This window comes from Aquarana catesbeiana, linkage group LG05 (assembly GCF_042186555.1).
Source record: "Aquarana catesbeiana isolate 2022-GZ linkage group LG05, ASM4218655v1, whole genome shotgun sequence".
NCBI classification, from domain to species: domain Eukaryota; kingdom Metazoa; phylum Chordata; class Amphibia; order Anura; family Ranidae; genus Aquarana; species Aquarana catesbeiana.
In genome coordinates, this window is record NC_133328.1 from 203223100 (window position 1) to 203244181 (window position 21082).

Consider the following 21082-nt stretch of genomic DNA (forward strand, 5'->3'; position numbering starts at 1 on the left):
TAGGTTGCCATGGAACGGCTTGGTGGGAGAGGAACAAAAAGACTCTTTCCTCCCCTCCCACCACCACCCAGCATATGCGAAGCATCCGCGGCTGACCTTGCACGTCAGAACCCACGGCCGGCCTTGTCCTAGCATGTCACAGCCAGCTCTTCATAAGAAGACAAATGCCCGATGTGCCCTATGGCCAGTCCGGGCCTGCTAACCAAGCAATACTTGCAGATTATTATTCAGATTTGCACAGTGTTTCAGGTGCATCACATCAGTTAGATGGTAGTAAGGATAGTTAAAGCTGAATTTCAGGAATTCAGCCACTTTGTAAAAAGTGAAGGCACACTATGAGCTAAGTCCAAGGACATCTCCTGGGCTTATCTTATTATTTACATTTGACAGGTTTCTTGCTCTACAGGAGAGACACTCCAGGAATATGAGAAGAGAGAAATGCATAGAGCAGCTATGCCTGCCCCTCCCCTCTGCTGACCATTCACAGAAGCGATTGTATTTTGTGAATGTGTTCACATAATACCAAGGTTTCTGTGATTGGGCAGGAAGAAGGGAGGGGCGGGCATAGCAGCTGCAGCAACTCTGATGCAGATGCAGCTGCTATGCAGAGCTCAGGAGGATCAGCATCACTCTCCCAGAACTACAGCAATAGCTGTCTTCCTACTGTACTACAAAGCTGTCAGATATAAATAATAGGAGTCTTCTAAATAGCTGGACTTAACTCATAGGGTGCCTTCATTTTTTACAAAGAAGCTGAATTCCTGGAATTCAGCTTTAAAGCCTAATTTAATTTAGCTATTATGTATACAAGTCATACTACAAGCAACAATATCTAATTGAATATATTTTGCAGAGTATGAAATGTTATATCACTAATTAAAAAAAAAAAAAAAAGCATTAATTCATGTATGCTTACTGTATTATTTGATATTTCTTATTCAGTTTGACCAGCAGATATCTGAGAGATAAAGGACAATTGTGTTATTATTTAATTATTTAAAGGGAACACATCATTATTTTGACAGTTGTACAAAATGCTTGCCTATTTTAAGGAAAACACTTGTGAGGATATTAGTTAAGGTAATTCTAAAGGCAGAAGGTTTTTTTTTTTATCTTAATGAATTCTATGCAATATAGAAAGAGCCACTGCCACTATGAGGAGAAGAGATTGATTGAAAATTGAGGTAGAGAGGTATCTCTCAGTTCACCCCTTCCTATAAGTAACAAAAACACACATCAAACAAATCAACTTTAATAAAGTCCTAAACATTTTTAGGCATTGTCCCTAGGTTTCTTGGTGCGTGGGCAGGCACACCCTGTGAGATTTGATTGATCGTTACCAATATGTAGGACATTTTGTTTTGATATAAGAGTTATTTAAAGTTGAATGTATAAAGATGTTATGGCCAGATTGTACTGTGTATGGTGATTCTTAAAGCAAAACTCTGGGATTGGCAAAAAATCCCCCATTAGTACACCCCTGCTACACTAAACACTAAACAGTTATTACATTTGTGACATTCCTTACCACTGTAAAAATCAAAAAGTCGCGCTAGAAACTGAGGGTGACAACAGGAGGTGTCAAAAAAATCTCATAAAAATATGAGGGTGAGTGATGATCACTGAGTGAATAATAGAAAATTTTGTGCTTATCAATGTAATTAAACACTGTGAAAATAAAAAATAAATCTGAAAATGACAATTAGTTGATGGGACACAGATATTGACCACTATGTCCGAAAAGAGTAATCAATAATAAGTGACACAATCACTAACAGATGAATATCTCAAAATAACAGAAAAAGTGATAATGTGACACATCTATGGAAACTATACCATAATTCATATATAAAAACAATATAGAGATGAAGAAAAATAAACCCAAAAAAAGTCCATAACTCAAATGAAAAAATAATGATTAAAGTCCATCCATGCTAGATGACATGCATGAAACCAAGTTTGTCTCCAAGTGCTCTGTGAAAATGGAACATAAACTTGCTGTGATGACAGTAGAGTGCGCAGATAGACCTCCACCTCTTAATAAAAATGCTGCCTCTTACCAGATGGAATTGGTCTCTTACTAACAGGAGACCTAAAGGGCGGATGGCTGCAACCCCAGCCAGGGATCTTTAAAACAGGCGCTTGGCGTCCAAATCCAGGGACTCTCTCCAACTCACATCAGCATAAATGGAAATATCCCCATGTAAAAAACAAAGTGCTCCACATAGCATAAAATCCAATGTTTTATTGAGTGTAAAAATAAAGGTTGCACTTACAAAACCATTGTAGTTAAAAAGCGTATATGCGAAAGCCGGCCGGCTCCAAGGTAACCCGTGTCTTCCGGGTATGTGAATACGGGACCACGTCCTGTTGTGATGAAACGGCGTAGGGAGGAGGAGCTACGTCCCGACAACACCGCTATTCACATACCCGGAAGACACGGGTTACCTTGGAGCCGGCCGGCTTTCGCATATACGCTTTTTAACTACAATGGTTTTGTAAGTGCAAAATGGTTTATTACTTTCTAGTCGCAGCTTATGCCAATTAGTGTAAGCGCAGTATTTATTTTTACATTCCTTACCACTGCACAGATAAGTCAAAGTGAATTTTTCAGCTCTGTGATTCAAAAAATGCATCATGTATTCTGCCAAGGAGGGTCTGTTAGAACAGTGATTAGGCCTGTACATGTTAAATGTGAACTCGCCCACTTCACTATAAATCACATCCCCTCATTCTGCAGCCACACTACACAGCACAACACAGACAGTGAGGGGAAATTCTTATAACCATAAAGCATGCATGAGCACAATGTTTACTTCATTCTATGTAGTCTACTTTCATGAAATCTCTCCCCCTTCAGCCTAAACAGCAGATAAAAAAAATGTCTTATTCTGCTTTGGGCGTGTATTACATGTGAAATCACATATCACTGGAATTATTGCCCTTGACGTTAATCTGTATGGCTAATATCTATAGAAGGGGTTTCCACCATCTCTGCTAAGTTTCATTTTGTATGTCTTATTTTCAGTTTAAAGCATATTATATGTGATGTTACATATCACAAAGACCGGTATTGTGGTAGTATTGAAGTTTATCAAGAATAACATAGAGGGTTCCACCATTATTATGTTAATGATTAGTAAGTTAGTGCTGCACTTTTTTTTTTGGCATTAATAAACATCAACAGATTTCAGTTGTTCCCCCACCAGGCCGCACCCCATGGACAATGTGCCCGGCTGCTGAGCTTCTCTTACTATTCCTGTAATCACTGCACAAGGATGAGGCACTGATAGGCAGCACTGATGAGGCACTGATTGGCAGCACTGATGAGGCACTGATTGGCAGCACTGATGGGCATTGATTGGCGGCACTGATGGGCACTGATTGGCGGCACTGATGAGGCACTGATTGGCAGCATTGATGGGCACTGATAGGCGGCACTGATTGGCAGCACTGATCGGCAGTGATAGACGGCAGTGATGGGTGGCACTAATTGGCGCGGAAAGGCACTGATTGACAGCACCGATAGGTGGCATTGATTGGCACTGATAGGTGGCACAGATAGGTGGCACTGATAGGCAGCACTGATAGGCGGCACTGGTAGGCGGCACTGATAGGTGGCACTGATGGGCAGCACTGATTGACAGCATTGATGGGCACTGATAGGCGGCACTAATTAGCACTGATAGGCAACACTGATGGGCACTGATAGGTGGCACTGATTGGCACCTTGGATGCATGAATATTTTAAATTGGATGCATAATCGGATGCATGAATATTTTAAAATACATTTAAATTTAAATTAATTAAAATATTCATGCATCCAATTCTGACTATTAAAATTATATCCCTAATTTTTTAACTTTTCTAATAAAAATATGATTATATTTTCAAATACGTTTTGATTGTCAAGGAGCTTCTGCCTTCTAAAGTCCCATAGAGGAATTTGTTCTATTGTATTCCAAATGGGTAATACAGTTCATTCCCAAATGACTGGCAGTATTAGTCCCTAAGAAGTGGACAGGCTATACCTCTAGAGGGCTCACAGTCCACACCTTGTCCCATTTTAGAGGGGAGTGAGCTGCTGCCATGCCCTAATAATTCAAAATCATGGTTGCAGTTACCCTTTTCAGGTCATAGGCCTTACCACATGAATCCTCTGAAGAGACCCACACTATTCCTTCATCTTGGTCTATTTTTTCTTCAAAGCAAAATTCCCTCTTTCTATAAATCCTCCTGTACCATATATGCACCCCCTCCCCCTTAGCTCCATGCTAATAGATGGGTAAAACCCGTCAAGGGCAGTAACCCCCTCTTATAGGCACTACAACTGCAGACCAGAAATATTTAGTCCCACAAGCCATAAGTGATGTTTTTATGCTGCAGTACATGAATGTAATCAGTGGACCTCACAAACTAGGTGTAGCTTAGCTAAACTCGTGTAGGGTTATTGCAAATGTAAAGGTTTTTCGGAGATATTATATCTCAGATAAGAGAGAAGGGAAGAGGAGAGGATGAAGAATAAAAAAAAAAAAAAAAGAAAGGAGGGGAATCGATGTAGTTATCAACCAGTAGCTTGGTGGGGAACCTTTCTTTGAGAGAGCATCAGTTTCAGACAGAACTACAGCATGATACTTGTAGTTAAGTGGTTTTCCAGTTTTCTGGTGAATCTGGCATTGATTCTATCTCTCATGCTTTTGTGTATTCTTTGCATTTGTTCCAGTGCTTGACAGCTCCCCGAAGAATGGTATAGCTTTTAAAACCTGCTTTCAGCTTTTGTTTGCATAAGTATATGTAAATGCAACTACAAAACACATTCGCAGTTACCAACTTGTGGAAAATTACCATAAATTGTCAAGTCTAATTCCAGTAAATGTTTAATTTCTGTCCCTATTGGCAAGCCTTTATATAATTTCCTGTCCCTGTAATGCCTGTACAGGAAATGAGGGATATGGGTGTCACCATGACAGGAAGGCACTAAAAAATACTGCCAGCTTGAATCCTTAGGCACTCAACTAATATGTTTCTGTTTTTGTGGGGAGATTTCCCTTCATTTCCTGTCCTGACAGGAATTGATGGAAAATCACCTTAATACAGACACAGTCCACAATAAAAACCAGAAAAGAGATTAGTATCATTTCCTCCTTTCTCCACAATAAAATATAAAGTTTTGGATAGAGTTAGGCTTGTCTGTGTATGCACCCTACATTTTTTTCTTTAAAGTGTTTGTAAAGGCAGAAGGTTTTTGTTTCTATGCAACTCCCACCCCCCAGCACCCTCTTATACTCACCTCAGTCTGTTGTTGATCCAGCAATGTGTAGAAGAGTCGAGGTCCACTCAGCTGTCTCACTTCTCATTGGTTTAGAGATAGCAGTCACTCACAGCTGTCAATCACAGCTAGTGAGCAAAGAGCTGGGGGCGGAGCAGAGCACAGGTGCCCAAATAGGAAGTGGCTTCTTATGGGGGCGTTCAGCAGGGGGGAGCCAGGAGTAGCAGAAGGGGATCCAAGAAGAACAGGATTGGGGCTGCTTTGTGCAATCATTGCACAGAGCAGGTAAGTATAACATGTTTGTTATTAAAAAATACAACCTTTAGAATAATTTTAACTTTTCTAGCCCCACTTAAGAAAGTATTTTTTTGCACTGGAGAGGACAGGTATAGTAACTACTATTGTTAGCAGTCCAATCCTTGGCTTCTAGGGGTACAGCTAGAGTGCTTATCCCCGGAGGGGTAGCTGAGAATTTGCCCAAGTCTGCCTTGCTAGTACAGAGGGACATGCACACTGACAAAACAGGCTCAGTCTAGGGGATGTCTTTTTTTTGGAATTTATTGCTGAGTAACTTGAAACAGGAGAGTGGTTCAGAGGTTCAAGATACTCCACAACAATCAATATGAGAACAAACTTATAGCACGAATCCTTACACCTTATACAGTATCTGTAGACACACATGAAAGTCCCACAGTAGGTCTTACTCACAATGTCCAAGGAGCTGACTGCCACCCAGCTTTCACATGTAGTTCCTCAGTGAGGGAAATAAAAGATCCTTCTTCAGACAAGGACTACAGAACAGTGCTCTCCAGAAAAACATTTTTAACAATCTTCTCCAGGCCCAAACTGCAATTCTTGTCACACTCTAACTGCTTCCTGGGGCAGGGCCGTCTTTAAGGCAGGGAAAAAGGGGCAGCTGCCCTGGGCCCTGTCATTATTGTGGGGCCCAAATCAGCTGCCCCATACTTGCCAACTATCCCAGTTTAAATTCCCTCATCCCTTGAGGTTTTAGTCCTGTGCTGTGTCCTGATATCTCAGTGTGAAGTTCTGTTACTAATGCTGCCCAGCTCTGCCCTATTGTTGTGTACAGATAACTCACCTGCAGACCCTGTGTTTACATGTAAATACCAGCATTGATATGTAAATAGCGGCTGCATTCATATGTAAATAGTGGTGGACCGGCAGCATTCATATGTAAATAGAGGCAGCATTCATATGTATATCATGCCCCCCTGAGGTCATATCCACCATCACCTATACGGAATGCTGCCCACTGGGGAGATAAAGGGGCATACTGGAAATTGAACACGCTCACCCCTCCCCCCAGGACTGATCCCAGGAGTCCTAGGATACCTAGGAATTTTCTGTCTATTAATGGGTCCCCACCTCCTTGGTCCATTGTGTGCAGGCAGTGAGGAGATGATGTGCTGTAACCTCTAGCAACCAATGAGTTAGCTGTAATGATGTGCAGTAAAATCTAGCAACCAATCAGTGAGCAGTATTGATGTACAGTAATCTCTAGCAACCAATAAACAAGCATAAATCATGTTCTGTAACCTCTAGCAACTAATCAGTGAGCCGTAATGATATACACTGTAACCTCTGGTAACCAATCGCAATCGCTGCCTGATCTGATTCAGTAAACTGATTTTGAGTCTAGCTGCTATTTATTGTATGCCTCAAAGCAGGTGGAGAGTGAAACTGCATGGAGGGGGGGCCCAAGAAAATTGCTGCCCAGGGTCCAATCTATATTAAAGACGGCCCTGCCCGGGGGCAGCAATCCCTGGTGAACTGGAACCCTCCTAGCAAAGGAAGAACACACCAGGCCTCCCAAATATTTATCACCTCCCAAGCCACCTGTTTTACGCCTCTTTCCAGAGATTGGCTAAGGCATAATAAATATTCATAACTGTATATTGGACTCTCCCTTTCCCTATATTCTGGAAGTTTCTCCCAGAAGCAGGTAGGAGAAATCAAACACACAGCTTAGGAAGCCCTGACCAGTTAGAACAATAGATCACCACTCCACTGACTATAGTGACGTGAAAAACTAAATTTAGCCTAACAACCTAAATAGAGGAGAGTGCTACACAGGGAAGAGGAGTGTGCAGAGTGGGCAGCATTTCCTGGTGAAAAAATGTTGGTGGCTGCATGAAGAAATGCCCTAACTTTAAAGTTCTAGCATTTGCTTCAAATTATTCTTTTTTTTAAAGGAGAAGTTTTACTTAGTTTTGCACTTCTGTGACCCAGATTCAGCCAACAGCGAGCTAAAGTGTGCTGTCTACTGATGTCACAGAGTTCTGCAGGGATCCTGACAATAATGATTGCATCCTCCAAGATTCCTGTCTGGCAGCTTGCTCAGCCTCTCAGTACACCACTGAAAGCCTGAGCTAGCTACTCATGCCCCCTTCGCAGTCTGGCACTTCTTTGAACTCTGGAGGGGCAGAACACAGAGTCAGTGATTGACAAGCACCATTCTGTGCTCAAAGCAGACCCAAGAACTGAGTGATCAGTGGTCTTTGATTATCCAGTTCTCAGGGTAGAGCCAGCAGGGGACAGCATTGGATCCATGCTGCAGCCATCTGTGTGAGTATGTATGTTAATTTTTTTTGGATTCCCGCGCTTCTCTTTTAACACCCAGAGACCAGCTCTAAAACTCTCCCTAAAATGAAAAATAAAGCCTGATTGGGTCCTACTTGGAACAACTTCAGTTTTTTTAATGGCTTTTCTTTTCTACATTTCATTGCATCAGCCCCTTTGCTTTAACCCAAGTAAATAATGATACACATATATCATATCTTGCTCATACTGTACAGAACCAAAGAAGATATTGGTATGTGCTGTGTAAAAAAAAATAAAAAAAAATAGAAATAACAATCGTTAACATCATCGTAATTATTATCAACAGTCAATCTAAATTAGCAGCTTGCATCCTGCCTGGCCATTATACAGGAGCTCATTATGATTATGCATAATAGCATGAATAGCACGACAAAGTTCTATTTATAATACTGAAATTAAAGTGTCTTATTCTGAGATAATAATCTACACAATACACATATTCGTTTGTTTGTAATGCGCTTTCTTATTTTGTGCCATTCAGGTGCTTCAGAAACTTGGAAAAGCAGATGAAACAAAAGATGAACAGTTTGAAGAGTATGTGCAGAATTTCAAAAAACAAGAGGTATGTTGCATTCTCATTATATTTCAGTTTTCAGTAAGATCTTTTTATTTAAATGTTGCACTGCATGTTTGGCAACCTGGACTCTTCTTAAAGAGGAACTCACATTCAAGGCATGCTGTGAATGATATACAACCAAAAGAAAAGGGGGGACGACACTGCGCTTGAGAAAAAGAATAGCTGCCAGCACCAAGAGTCAAGATATACACTCAAAACAGGTAATTCTACAGAAAGTGCAACACTATAATGACAGCAGATCAAATGGTTATCTGCTTGCCGACCAGCCACCACAGTTTTACTGCAGCAGAATGGTATGGCTGGGCGAAATGACATTACCTTACGTCACTTCACCTTTTGGCCACTAGGGGTGAGCGTGTGTGCCTGCAGCGTGTGCCCGGAGTCGATGTGAGTGCCCGGCGGGCACGATGACCACCGGGCACCCGCGATCGCTTGTGACAGAGCGAGAACCAGATCTGTGTGTGTAAACACACAAATCCCGGTTCTTTCAGGAGAGTAGAGACAGATCGTGTGTTCATATTAAGTATGAACACCGATCTCTCTCTCCTCATAGACAGTCCCATCCCCCTACAGTTAGAACACAGTGAGGGAACACAGTTAACCCCTTGATTGCCCCCTAGTGTTAACCCCTTCCCTGCCAGTGACATTTATACAGTAATCAGTACATTTTTATAGCACTGATCCCTGTATAATTGTCAATGGTCCCAAAAATGTGTCAAAAGTGTCCAATTTGTCTGCCGTAATATCGCAGTCCCGATAAAAATCACAGAGCGCCACCATTACTAGTAAAAAAAAATAATAATAAAAAATGCCATAAATCTATCCCTTATTTTGTAGACGCTATAACGTTTGCTCAAACCAATCAATATACGCTTGCAATTACGCAATACGATTGCAAATACGCAATACGATTGCAATTTTTATTACCAAAAATATGTAGAAGAATACATATTGGCCTAAACTCAGGAAAAAAAATTTCTTTTTAAAAAAAAAAATGGGGATATTTATTATAGCAAAAAGAAAAAGATATTGGGGTTGATTTTCTAAAGGCAAATCCACTTTGCACTACAAGGGCACTGCAAGTGCACTTGGAATTGTACTTGGAAGTGCAGTCGCTGTAGATCTGAGGGGGACATGCAAGGAAAATAAAAAACAGCATTTTTGCTTGTACATAATTGGATGATAAAATCAGCAGAGCCTCCCCTCATTTCAGATCTTTAGTAAATCAACCAGATTGTGTTTTTTTCAAAATTGTCGCTCTTCTTTTGTTTATAGCGCAAAAAATAAAAACCGCAGAGATGATCAAATACCACCAAAAGAAAGCTCTATTTGTGGGAAAAAAAGGATGTCAGATTTGTTTGGGTACAGCATTGCACGACCGCGCAATTGTCAGTTAAAGCGACGCATTGCCGTATCGCAAAAATTGGCCTGGTCATTGAGCAGCCAAATCTTCCAGGGTTGAAGTGTTAAAGGGAAAACCTCCACCATATGATCCCACCACTAATCACAATAATAAGTATGAATAGATGAGTATACATACATCACAAAAACCTGTAAATCAAATAAGCAAGTGAGCATAAACAATGTTGGAAACACATATACATAGAAGGACATTGTCCATGTAAACAAAATCCACACTCTTCACAGAAAGTTCTCCTCTGTGCTCCATGATCGATGACAGACAGGTGAAGAAAATCTATGATGCTGGACCAAATTGGCAGCCAGAAAAGATCATGCTCCACAACCAAGGTGAATAATTCAAGCTGCTTACCAGATACGAATGACCACTGAGTTACAGGTGGCCGGGCAAGGCACAAGGAAATAGGTCTCCCTCAAACCACACGTGGCTCAATCTGCTCATACTGCTCTAGCAATACGCAAAAATATAAACAAGAGAGGAGCTTCCATAGTGCACTACGATAAAACCATTTAATGGGCAAAAGATAAAAGATGCACTTACAAGAATCTGATGTAAAACCAGCATAAAATCTATTGAGACACGTAGAAGGTTTGCAGTGTTCCTACGGGCGTTCCTACGGCTTTCTTAAGGGCACCAAGGAGGAAAGCCCGTAGGAACGCCGCAAACTTTCTACATGTCTCGATTGACTTTATGCTGGTTTTATATTGGATTCTTGTAAGTGCAATTTGCTTTTATCTTTGCCCATTAAATGGTTTTATCATACTGCACTATGGAAGCGCCTCTCTTGTTTCTATTTTTGAGTGTTGCTGGAGCAGTATGAGCAGAGTGAGCCACATGTGGTTTGAGGGAGACCTATTTCCTTGTGCCTTGTCTGACCACCTGTAACTCAGTGGTCATTCGTATCTGGTAAGCAGCCTGAATTATTCACCTTGGTTGTGGAGCATGATCTTTTCTGGCTGCCAATTTGGTCCAGCATCATAGATTTTCTTCACCTGTCTGTCATCTATCATGGAGCACAGAGGAGAACTTTCTGTGAAGAGTGTGGATTTCGTTTACATGGACAATGTCCTTCTATGTATATGTTTCCAACATTGTTTATGCTCACTTGCTTATTTGATTTACAGGTTTTTGTGATGTATGTATACTCATCTATTCATACTTATTATTGTGATTAGTGGTGGGATCATATTGTGGAGGTTTTCCCTTAACCATGCTGTGAATGATAAGGTTGCTTTCACACTGGGGCGGGCATTGACGGTAAAACGCTGCTAGTTTTAGTGGGGCTTTACCGTTGTTTTAGCGGCGCTATTCAGCCACTAGCAGCCGAATAAAAGGTTAAATGCCCCAGTGTAGCGCCACTGCCAAATCGCATTGCAGGCGCTTCAGCAGAGGTGCCCATTCATTTCAAATGTATACACCGCTCCTTCACCACCCCAAAGGACTTTTTTTAATGTGCTGCCAGACTGCAGGGTAGGCATTTTTCAGGCACTTTATAGGTGCTATTTTTAGACCAAAAGCGCCTGAAAAACTCCTCAGTGTGAAAGGCGTCAAACTGTCACAGTTGCTTGTGCTCTCAATCCAACTGTCAAGCCATTTAATAGCTGGTGTCATAACTGTTTACATGTGGTGCACTATGGCAACTGCAGATCAAACATTGACTAAGATGGAATCTTCCTAGGTTGTAAATAATAGAAGGTATAGTTTTGCTTTAACATGCTGTCATTTTATAGGATAATTTCACATTTTGGTAAAAATTATACATGCATATATTTTTGCAGGAGCCTGGAAAACATTTTACCTGTGATTGGTGTATCAGGGGTGCAATGCCAGACTACTTTAACCGGTTCCCGACCAACTCACGTCTATTTACGGGGGCAGAATGGCACCCCTGCGCAAAACCCGTACCCGTACAGGGTTTCCTTAAAGAACCGCCAGAGAGGGTGCGTGTGCCGCAGGAGGAGCGCGTGCGCTGTACGGTGGGGGACCCGATGCACGTGGCCATCGGTCGCGATCACTGCCAGCCACGTGCGATCGCGTGCACGAGCGCCAGCACGGTGATTTTCTGTGTGTAAACACACAAATCCCTGTGCTGTCAGAGGAGAGGAGACATGTTGTTTGTTCCTAGTAAGTAGGATCAGCGATATGTCTCCTCTCCTACTCAGTCCTATCCCCACACAGTTAGAACACACTGAGGGAACACACAGTTAACCCCTTGATCGCCCCCTAATGTTAACCCCTTCCCTAATAGTGACATTTACACAGTAATCAGTGCATTTTTAGAGCACTGATCGCTGTGTAAATGTCAATGGTCCCAAAAATGTGTCAAAAGTGTCCGATCTGTCCATTGCAATGTCACAATGCTGATAAAAATCGCAGATCACCTCCATTATTAGTAAAAAAAAATAATGATAAAAATGCCATTAATCTTTCCCATAGTTTTTAGACGTTATAACTTTTGCGCAAACCAATCAATATATGCTTATTGCGATTTTTTTTTTCACCAAAAATATGTAGAAGAATACAGATAAACTGATGAAGAAATTTGTTTTTTTTTAAAAAAAAAGTAAAAAATATTGTTTATTTTTTCAAAATTGTCACTCTTTCTTCGTTTATAGCGCAAAAAATAAAAATCACAGAGGTTGAGCGCCGAAAGAAAGCTCTATTTGTAGGGAAAAAAAGGATGCAAATTTCATTGGGGACAGCACTGCATGACCACGCAATTAACAGTTAAAGTGACGAAGTGCCAAATTGTAAAAAGTGCTCTGGTCAGGAAGGGGGTACCTGCATACAGGCTGACTTTTTACAAACTACAGGGCTTGTGAATGAACTATGAGGTCACTCATCAGTGACTTCGCAGTCCATTCAAAACTACAAGTAGTCAGATACAAAGGCCGACAGTTTAAGTCATTCAAATTATTTTTAAATAGCCACAGCGGTTGTCAGGTGAAGTTCCCTGCTTGCTGTCAGGAGAAAGGAGGGGCGGAGAGGAGGAGCCGCAGCTACTGGAACATGTTACATATTTCACCCTGAATACTTATCCTTACCCTAAGAACTTATCCTTTAAAATGTTTTTATCAGCTGCTTGGAACCAGAGATGGCAAATTTTTATAAATGCTGTTATAACCTAAATTTAGAGGACTATGAACAAGTGAAAGTTCCGCTCATAAAAGAATAAAGCCAAAAAGTAAAATTTTCACTGTAAAGTTTTATAAGCAGATTACAAAATGTAATGCCGCGTACACACGAGCGGACTTTACGACAGACTTGGTCTGGCGGACCGGAGTCCGGCGGACAATTCAGTTGTGTGTGGACTCCAGCGGACTTTGTTTTCCCAAAAGTTTGACGCACCTAGAAATGAAACATGTTTCAAATCTTTCCGACGGACTTGAGTCCGGTCGAAAAGTCCGCTCGTCTGTATGCTAGTCCGACGGACAAAAAACGACGCTAGGGCAGCTATTGGCTACTGGCTATGAACTTCCTTGTTTTAGTCCGGTCGTACGTCATCATGTACGAATCCATCGGACTTTGGTTGATCGTGTGTAGGCAAGTCCGTTCATTTGGAAAGTCTGTCGGAAAGTCCGTTGAAAAGTCTGCCGGACCAAGTCTGCCGTAAAGTCCGCTTGTGTGTACGTGGCATAAGGATGAATTTGGTTGGTTGCAGTTGGCACCACCTCCTATATTGATTTTTTCTAATGTTAAGCTAATAAAGGCTTAATGTATTTGTGTAGATTTAGGAAAATTTTTATATTACAATACATTGCATTTCAATTATTTCAACTTGCTATACTTAGTAATTGTTAGTATGTTATACAGAAAAATTAAAACTACAATTCAGCAATTTATGTCAGCTGTAAAGTAACAATGATAATAACTTAAAAAATCAATTCCTATAGGCCTTCTGCACACATAAAAAGTTAATTGCAGATGTGTTTAACATTTCAATTAAGCTCTTACTCCTCTCATACTGTTTGAACAGTAAGCTCCAGACATTGCTGTGCTACAATTATTCTGTGCTCTACTTTGTCATTGTAATTTGTCTGGCACAAAAATGCATATTAATTGCGGTATCTACAGTGTTTGTTTGTCAGAGATTAAAGTGATGTTTTCATTACTTCAACCTTTATTAATTATGATGTATGGTGAAATGCTTTGATTTAGAAAAAAAATGCCCCTTATCCCATGTTATGCTGCCTGATGACACAGATCTTCAGTTATTCATTAAACCAATTAAGCTGTCATTAGTTTCATAAAGTGCAGTTGTGATTTTTATAGTATGTCTTCTGTGTTAAAACTTATAAAAGCCCTGACAATAAACTCCTCTTATTTGCTCCTGTTTGGTCTGGTAAATATACCACTGACAACATTTTGTTGTATATGTTTAAGTGCAAGCTAAAGTGATTAGTCTTTATGCTGTAGAGATCTGAGTGGGAGTGGCTGAGAAGTGTAGCATATGACAACTGGGCAAGGCTGACAACACTCTGTCCACAAAAATGCTGTGTTGTCAGCGCAAAATAGGACCTAGGATCTGAGTGCATTTCTGGCAGATCAATAGGTATTTTTGTGTACTTTAACCCTTTTGCTCGTGTTTAGGCCTGTTTGTTTTCATTCAGGGCTGGGAGTGGCTCAGAGCAGGGTTGGGTGACTCACAGGTAGCATCACTGTCACCTCCCTCTTCCTTCTAGAAAGTGCTGGAAGGAGAGGAGGGGAGGTGGCACTGCCTGGGGTATCTTAAGGACTCTTGACCAATCCCCAACTTGGATTGGCAGAGGGCAGGCCTCCTTAAATACCTGGGGTCAGCCCAGCTGAGGAGGAGTTGTCAGGTGGAAGAGCTGGCGTGAGAGAGTGTGGAGGCTGTCGGGGCCCACGGGGAGCAGCCCAGTCTGGGGGGGTGACCCCGGGTCGGGGCTTCGGTGCATCGAGGAGGAGTGAAGAGATCCTGGAAAGAGAGACACATGAGAGAGCAAGTGAGAGGACGGTGGGAGAGAACACTTCTAAAAGTCTCCAGGGTGAACAACTGGTCGCAGCCAGGGGGGCTGGTGGGTGAGCACAGTCGGGAGGACTGGGGAGGCCTGAGAGAACTGGGAGATTGCAGTTTGAGATGGGTGCAGAACCAGAAGAAACAACTGTGGGAAGGGCAGTGGAAGGAGGTCTTTGCAGCCAGGTTTGTTGGCAGGACCTGAAGAGAGCTATCTGGGAGTGGTAGCTGAATAAAGGACAGCTAGCACCTGAACTCTTCTACACCACAGGGGCCCAGGGTCCCTGCCATCAAAAGGAAGTTCACTGAGGCCTGGCTGAAGTAGTGTCAAGCTTAACCATGCTGTGCTAACTAGTCTGGAGGAGTGACAGTCTGCGGCAAGGGAAGTGCTGCTGGAGTAACAGTCTGCAGCAAGTGAAGTGCTGGAGGAGTAACGGTATGCAGCAGGTGAAGTGCTGGAGGAAGTGAAGGATAACAGGTCTTAAGCAAGAGTTTGTGCTGGAGAGAAGACTGGAGTGTATATACTGGAGTATATATAGAAGTCCCAAGCAAGTTCGCAATAAATATTCTGGGGCATCCCATAATTCCCCATTTCCCATCCAAGTTCAATTCCCTCAATAAAAAAAAAAGCAAAAACAAAGCTTATGGACTGTTCTATGTCTCCGGGTGATTGAGAGATGGATGTCTGGTTGGGCAGGGTGACAGGTGAACCACTATATTTAGCAAACCCTACGGGGGGCTTGGCTACACACACATGTTAAAATAATCATTTTAGGCCTAAAGATTAGGTAACTCCCCAAACAATATATATTTTCAGAAGACGGAGACCCTAGAGCAGGTGTGTCAAACGCAAATTCATTGTGGGCCGAATCAGCATTATGGTTGCCTCAAAGGCCAGTTGTATCTTTAAGACTATATAAATGTAGCTATGCCTTATCATATTAAAGCCTCTGCATTAAATTATAACTGGTTTTACAAATAGTTTAAGAATGGAGCCATCTACTGGAGTTTGCTAAATGCTGAGACCAGGGGAGGCTGAGATGAGGGGCTGCACAGAGTGGCTCAGGATCTCTAGGAGGAGTTCTGTCCTCCTCTCTGCTGCCAATTGCTGGGACAAGGAGCGGGTGGAGATGAGGGGGATGCCATGGCTGTAGGAAAGTTGTGAGGGCCACATGAAATGGCCTGGCAGGCCAGATTCAGCCCACGGGCCTTGTGTTCGACATATGTGCCCTATAAAGTAAAATTGTGGTAGTTCCAGTATTTTTCACACGATATTAGTGCTTTCAACAAGAGTTTTCAACAAATACACTAAAGTTAATTTTAGTGCACAAAACACAATAGTTTACCAATTTCATTGGTAAAATATAAAAGATGAGGTTGTGCCAAGTAAATAGATAACCGAAAAGAAAGGGGACGCACCAACCTAGTGCATTACCACTGATAAACTTTAATGCAGCATAAAAACAGTAAAAATTTATACTCACAAACGAGCTAATAAAGATAGCTTTCAAAAGGGAGCAAAAGCGCTGTTTCTGTGGATCGACACCCCAGGAACTGTTGCCGAGAGGATCAGACCAGCGCAAATGGCTGATGGCTTACCCGTTTCGGGGGAGCACCCCTTTCTTCAGAGCCTAAGCGGGCAATGGTTGGTCTCTCGAATTGCTCTCTCTATAAATGTAAATATGTGCCTGTGTCTACCCCACCCCAATTAGTGACAACGCCCCCTCCCACAGATATTAGGCAGCACCCACCCATTCGGGTTAACCCTCCCTATCCCATCCCTCTGAGTGTGATTCCCCATATAGAGGGCAAACATCTCTCTATGTTATCTGCTATAAGAATCATAATAATAATAATAGTACAAAAAGATTAAAAATTAAATATAAATATAAATATAAAATCACTGAGCCAGCAGATCAATTTCACTCTCAGCATAGGCTATATACAACAGGGCAGGGGAAGGGGGATTGGGTGCGCCAAAACAAAGACACCTCACCTCCTGCATGCAGCTCTAATTGTGTCCCCATGCCTCCGATCTACTGGGTGGATGGTGCAGGGCTTCTCCGGCTCCCAGGAGCCATAATAGTGCCACATACCGTGTGTGGAACGCACGCTATTCAAAAGACCAGGAAGTGCGGGCGTTCCTGTGTTCCACCCGCAACTTCCGGCCAATCGTGGCGTCATTTCCCCCTCCTCCACAGGCGTCAGAGGTCACTGTGTGCCAGGAACACGGTCCGGAAGCGTGGGTGTGTTTGCGTTCCACCCACTGCTTCCGACCGTCATACCTGTGGTAAATAGTGCGCGCGCATCTCAATAAGGCCGCGCGCTCTCCACTACTCGCTCCACTACTACCATTACCATTGGCAGAGACGCGATCTCGCTATACAGGACAGGCAGCATTCTGGTGGGGGCTACTAGCAGCGCTCAGCCCACTTTTCTCTAAGCCAAAAACCATTGGTGAAAAATGGAGGGGGAAAGAAATGTATAATTTAAAAAATTAATTAAAATAAAAATAGAATTGAAAATAATATAATATAAATGTCGATTCCAAAATAAGGAAGAGGAAAAGGGATAGTGGAAAATGGATTCAAACCTATAATGTTGATCAAAATGTAAAATAGTTAAATCAATGACAGAAGTCCGCAGAAGTATCCTTCCAAGGTACAGTAGATCATACCATATCCATAAAATTCATAGATTGGAATATAACATAAAATATACTTAATGTTAAAAGAACAACACATGGAAGTCCATAACAATTAGTCGTCATGATATCAGCATGATACTAATCTAGAGGAAGAAGGATTATAAAATAATAAATAATACATAGTAGAAAATACATAAAAATACATATAGGATCTCAAAGTGAATACTGAACCTCATCTGCCTATACCAATGTTATTCACCATTAAACACAGCAATAGAGTGTTCCTACTCAGAGGCTACACCCCACTCCATGTAGATATAAAATATATATAAATATAGTGACAAATATGTATATAAACCATATAATAGTAAGACATACTATGCCAAATGGCAGTGGTACCCATCACCTCAGCATATACCCTGGAGGATACCTCTGCGGACCGGCATACCATAGACAATAGAGAGAGAGAGGCACCATTGCCTGCTAGCATCTGGTGGGAATAGACACTAAACTCCAATGGCGGTAAATTATATTGGTGGTAAATTACATAAAATTACAAAAAGTACATCATGTAGTCAAATAAGCCAATAGGCGACTATCTAAAACCAACCAAAACCTAAACCTAATAATAGCTTCTAAACAAATAACTAGGGGCTAAAACCTATTACTACACCTGCCAGTGGTCTACCCAATTCCTAGTCCTTGACCTTGGTGCATCCCATAAACCCCAAAAGTACACCCCTACCAACATAGTGGAGGCGAAGGACACACTAGGGAAGTCACATCATGTTTAACTAACTGATGTTAACAATGGCTCGAAAGCTTGGACGGGAACTGAAGGAGTTATGCTACATTGTGTAGTTCGATTTCCTCGTTCAGACCTTTCGGGGCCAAAGTTCCTAGGGAAAATATCCAGAAGGCCTCTCTATTACACAGCATTTGATATTTTTTACCACTATCTAGGTCGCTCGGCATTGCTTCTATGCCGAACACTTTGAGGCCCAACATGGCTCAGAAGGTAAGAGAAGTCAGAAAGGGGAAATACAAAGAGCAAAGGCAGAAAAAGTATATATTAAATGGAAGCTGAACAAGGTCAGTAAAAGAAAGGGACAGATCAGACCTAAATGCAGGATCTAAAGAGAGAAACAGAGCTTGATGGCACACTGTGAGGCTACAGCACCACTTGAGATTGTTCCAGAACATTTGAACTTTGTGGAAACAGCATGAAACTGTTTATCATTCCTCTCTTGTAACATAGGGAATATACAGAAAAAACAAAAAGAACATGTTGAATTATGTACACTTTTTAGAACAGTCAAATTCTTGTGATATTTAATAAGTTTCAGTTTAAATTATAGCAAGACATTTTTACAGGGTTTTGGATTACCTGATATGTGCTGTACCATTTTTCCTTTTCATTTTACACGTGACTCTCATAAAGATTAGAAGAACATTCTTCTGCAGACTCAAGGCTTAAAAGCTAGAGCGAGCAAAGGAGGAATGAAAAGCCTGGTACATCAAGATGAGATAGGACTTCAGTCATGCTAAATGGTCCCTCAAGCAATATTATCACATGCAATAATATTGCTAGAGGGGCTACTTTAACAGGTCTTAAGTGTTATTGTGGCTTGATTAATCAGAACCAAAGGTTCCTATTAATTTTCAAGATTACAGAAACTTGCCTGAAAGCCCCACACTGTGGAAGTACAACATTCATAATTAATCAACCTGCCACAAGTCTGAGCGATTCAAATCAAACGTGATTTAAAAACAAATACAAAAGCAGACGTTATCTACAATGGAAACTGCATGTCCAAATTATCAGTACATATAGGCAGCTAATATTTTATCAAAATCGTGTCCTCACCCCTACCACCTCCATATTGGTCAGGGAGGCTGCCTCTCACATTAAAGGACCAGGGAAATGTAAGTGTCAGAAGGGGCTGAGATAGCACTGACTTTGCAGGCAAAATCAAAATTTGCATCAAACATCAGCTCTCAATACCTTCAGCCCTCAATAGATCTGCATCTACCGATCATTTTCATATGATGCTTTCATATGCACAATTTCAACTGCCCAGCGGTGATAGTGATATCATATGCCTGCCAAAAGCGGTCCTGCCTAGCTCCAAAACATTGCATGTTTTCTACTGTGATGTGATCATACTTCATTAACATCTTTGGGCATTACCATCTCATCATTTTCTTGTTTGTTTTTGTAGCAGAGGTGTTTCAGTGGCATTTAGCCATGGAAGACCACGTTGAACTAATCTTTTTCTGAGATGCATTCACCATACTCACATTGTCAACATAGCTAGGGGGAGAGAAGAAATTTAAAGACATTATAGAGCTTTATATTGAGGGGATAACCTGAGAATATTGAGGATTGTTTTTGCAGATTGTCTCATAGGGTGTGAGACTCAAAGGGAAGTTGGTGAATTTCAGAAATGACATTCCATAGTTTTTAAATTTCTGAAATAATTTTAACTAGGTGCTAGAACCTTGTCTAGTAGCATAATATTCAGATTGATCACAGATATTGATTGGTAGGTAGATTAGTTAGTGGGCCAGTGCCAAAAGATTTTAGCAAGTTAGTGACCATATAAGAGTTTTTATAGTAGGTAACCCTTTTGTGTCCTGGTTGTTTATTGGGTTTACAGACTTAAGTTCATCAAGTATTTCTTTGAAAGGGTGTTCAAGTTCTAGTAAAGTTTGAAGTATCTGTGTGTTTTGTGGTAAGGTAAATACTAGAGGAAAGAGTATTGGCCTTCTTTTGGTCAAGTGGGGGCTTTTTAGTATATATCACAGACACAGGTGGTGAGCCAGCCTGCTGTCTGGTTTCTTGTCCTAAGGTATTATTTATGATTGGTTCACAAAATTTGTTCTTTACATAATGGGTTAATGCCAGTCTTAGGTCATGTTTGGTATTTTCAAATTTTGTCTTCAGCTTGCTAATTGGTAAGCTTTTAAGCTGGGAGCAAAGTGATGCATATTATTACTCTAGGTTGGAGATTTTATCTTGCCATAGCTTTTTTCTTTGCATGGTAGCTTGACACACTTACCTCTATAGGCGGCCTAATAAGCCTCCAATAAGGTGACAGAGGAAAAGGCGCTGTCTGAGCTAAGGGTAAAATACATTTTGTTGGCGGGTCTCAATTGTAAAGTAAAATGTTGGGTCGCTTAACAGGGACTTATTATGTGACCAGGTAAATTGAAGCTTTTGTTTATCAGAGAGCAAAGGGAAAGGGATGTATGCTTGTAATCTGACCAAGGAATAGAAAGGATTGCAGCAGAAGCTGTTTATAATAGAGCCCTGTTTGGTAGAAAGGTGTGGGCAACAGTGCAGAATTTTAATTAATTACTTATTAATGAATTACTGTTTCTTGTTATATCAGGCAATACATCACTACCCCAATATGGGTGATGGTTGCTTTGCTCTGTAGCGATGACACTGCAATAAAATTGTAGCATTTCCATCACTTTTGGTAGTGCCCTGACCTGGAGTTTATACGGGAAGCGGAACACTTCAATGACGTCAGTAAATCTCCACTTCTCTCCCCAACCATAATAG

General features: G+C 41.4%; 1 protein-coding gene across 5 annotated transcripts in view; it reads left to right on the forward strand.

The window, feature by feature from the left end:
- The window catches only part of AMPH (amphiphysin), a 335044-nt gene that overhangs the window by 111973 nt on the left and 201989 nt on the right, over window positions 1-21082 (forward strand). For all 5 annotated transcript variants that reach the window (XM_073630487.1, XM_073630491.1, XM_073630489.1 and 2 more), the window contains exon 2: window positions 8374-8454. In XM_073630487.1, coding sequence (XP_073486588.1) covers window positions 8374-8454 — 81 coding nt within the window. The remainder of the gene's footprint in view (window positions 1-8373; window positions 8455-21082) is intronic.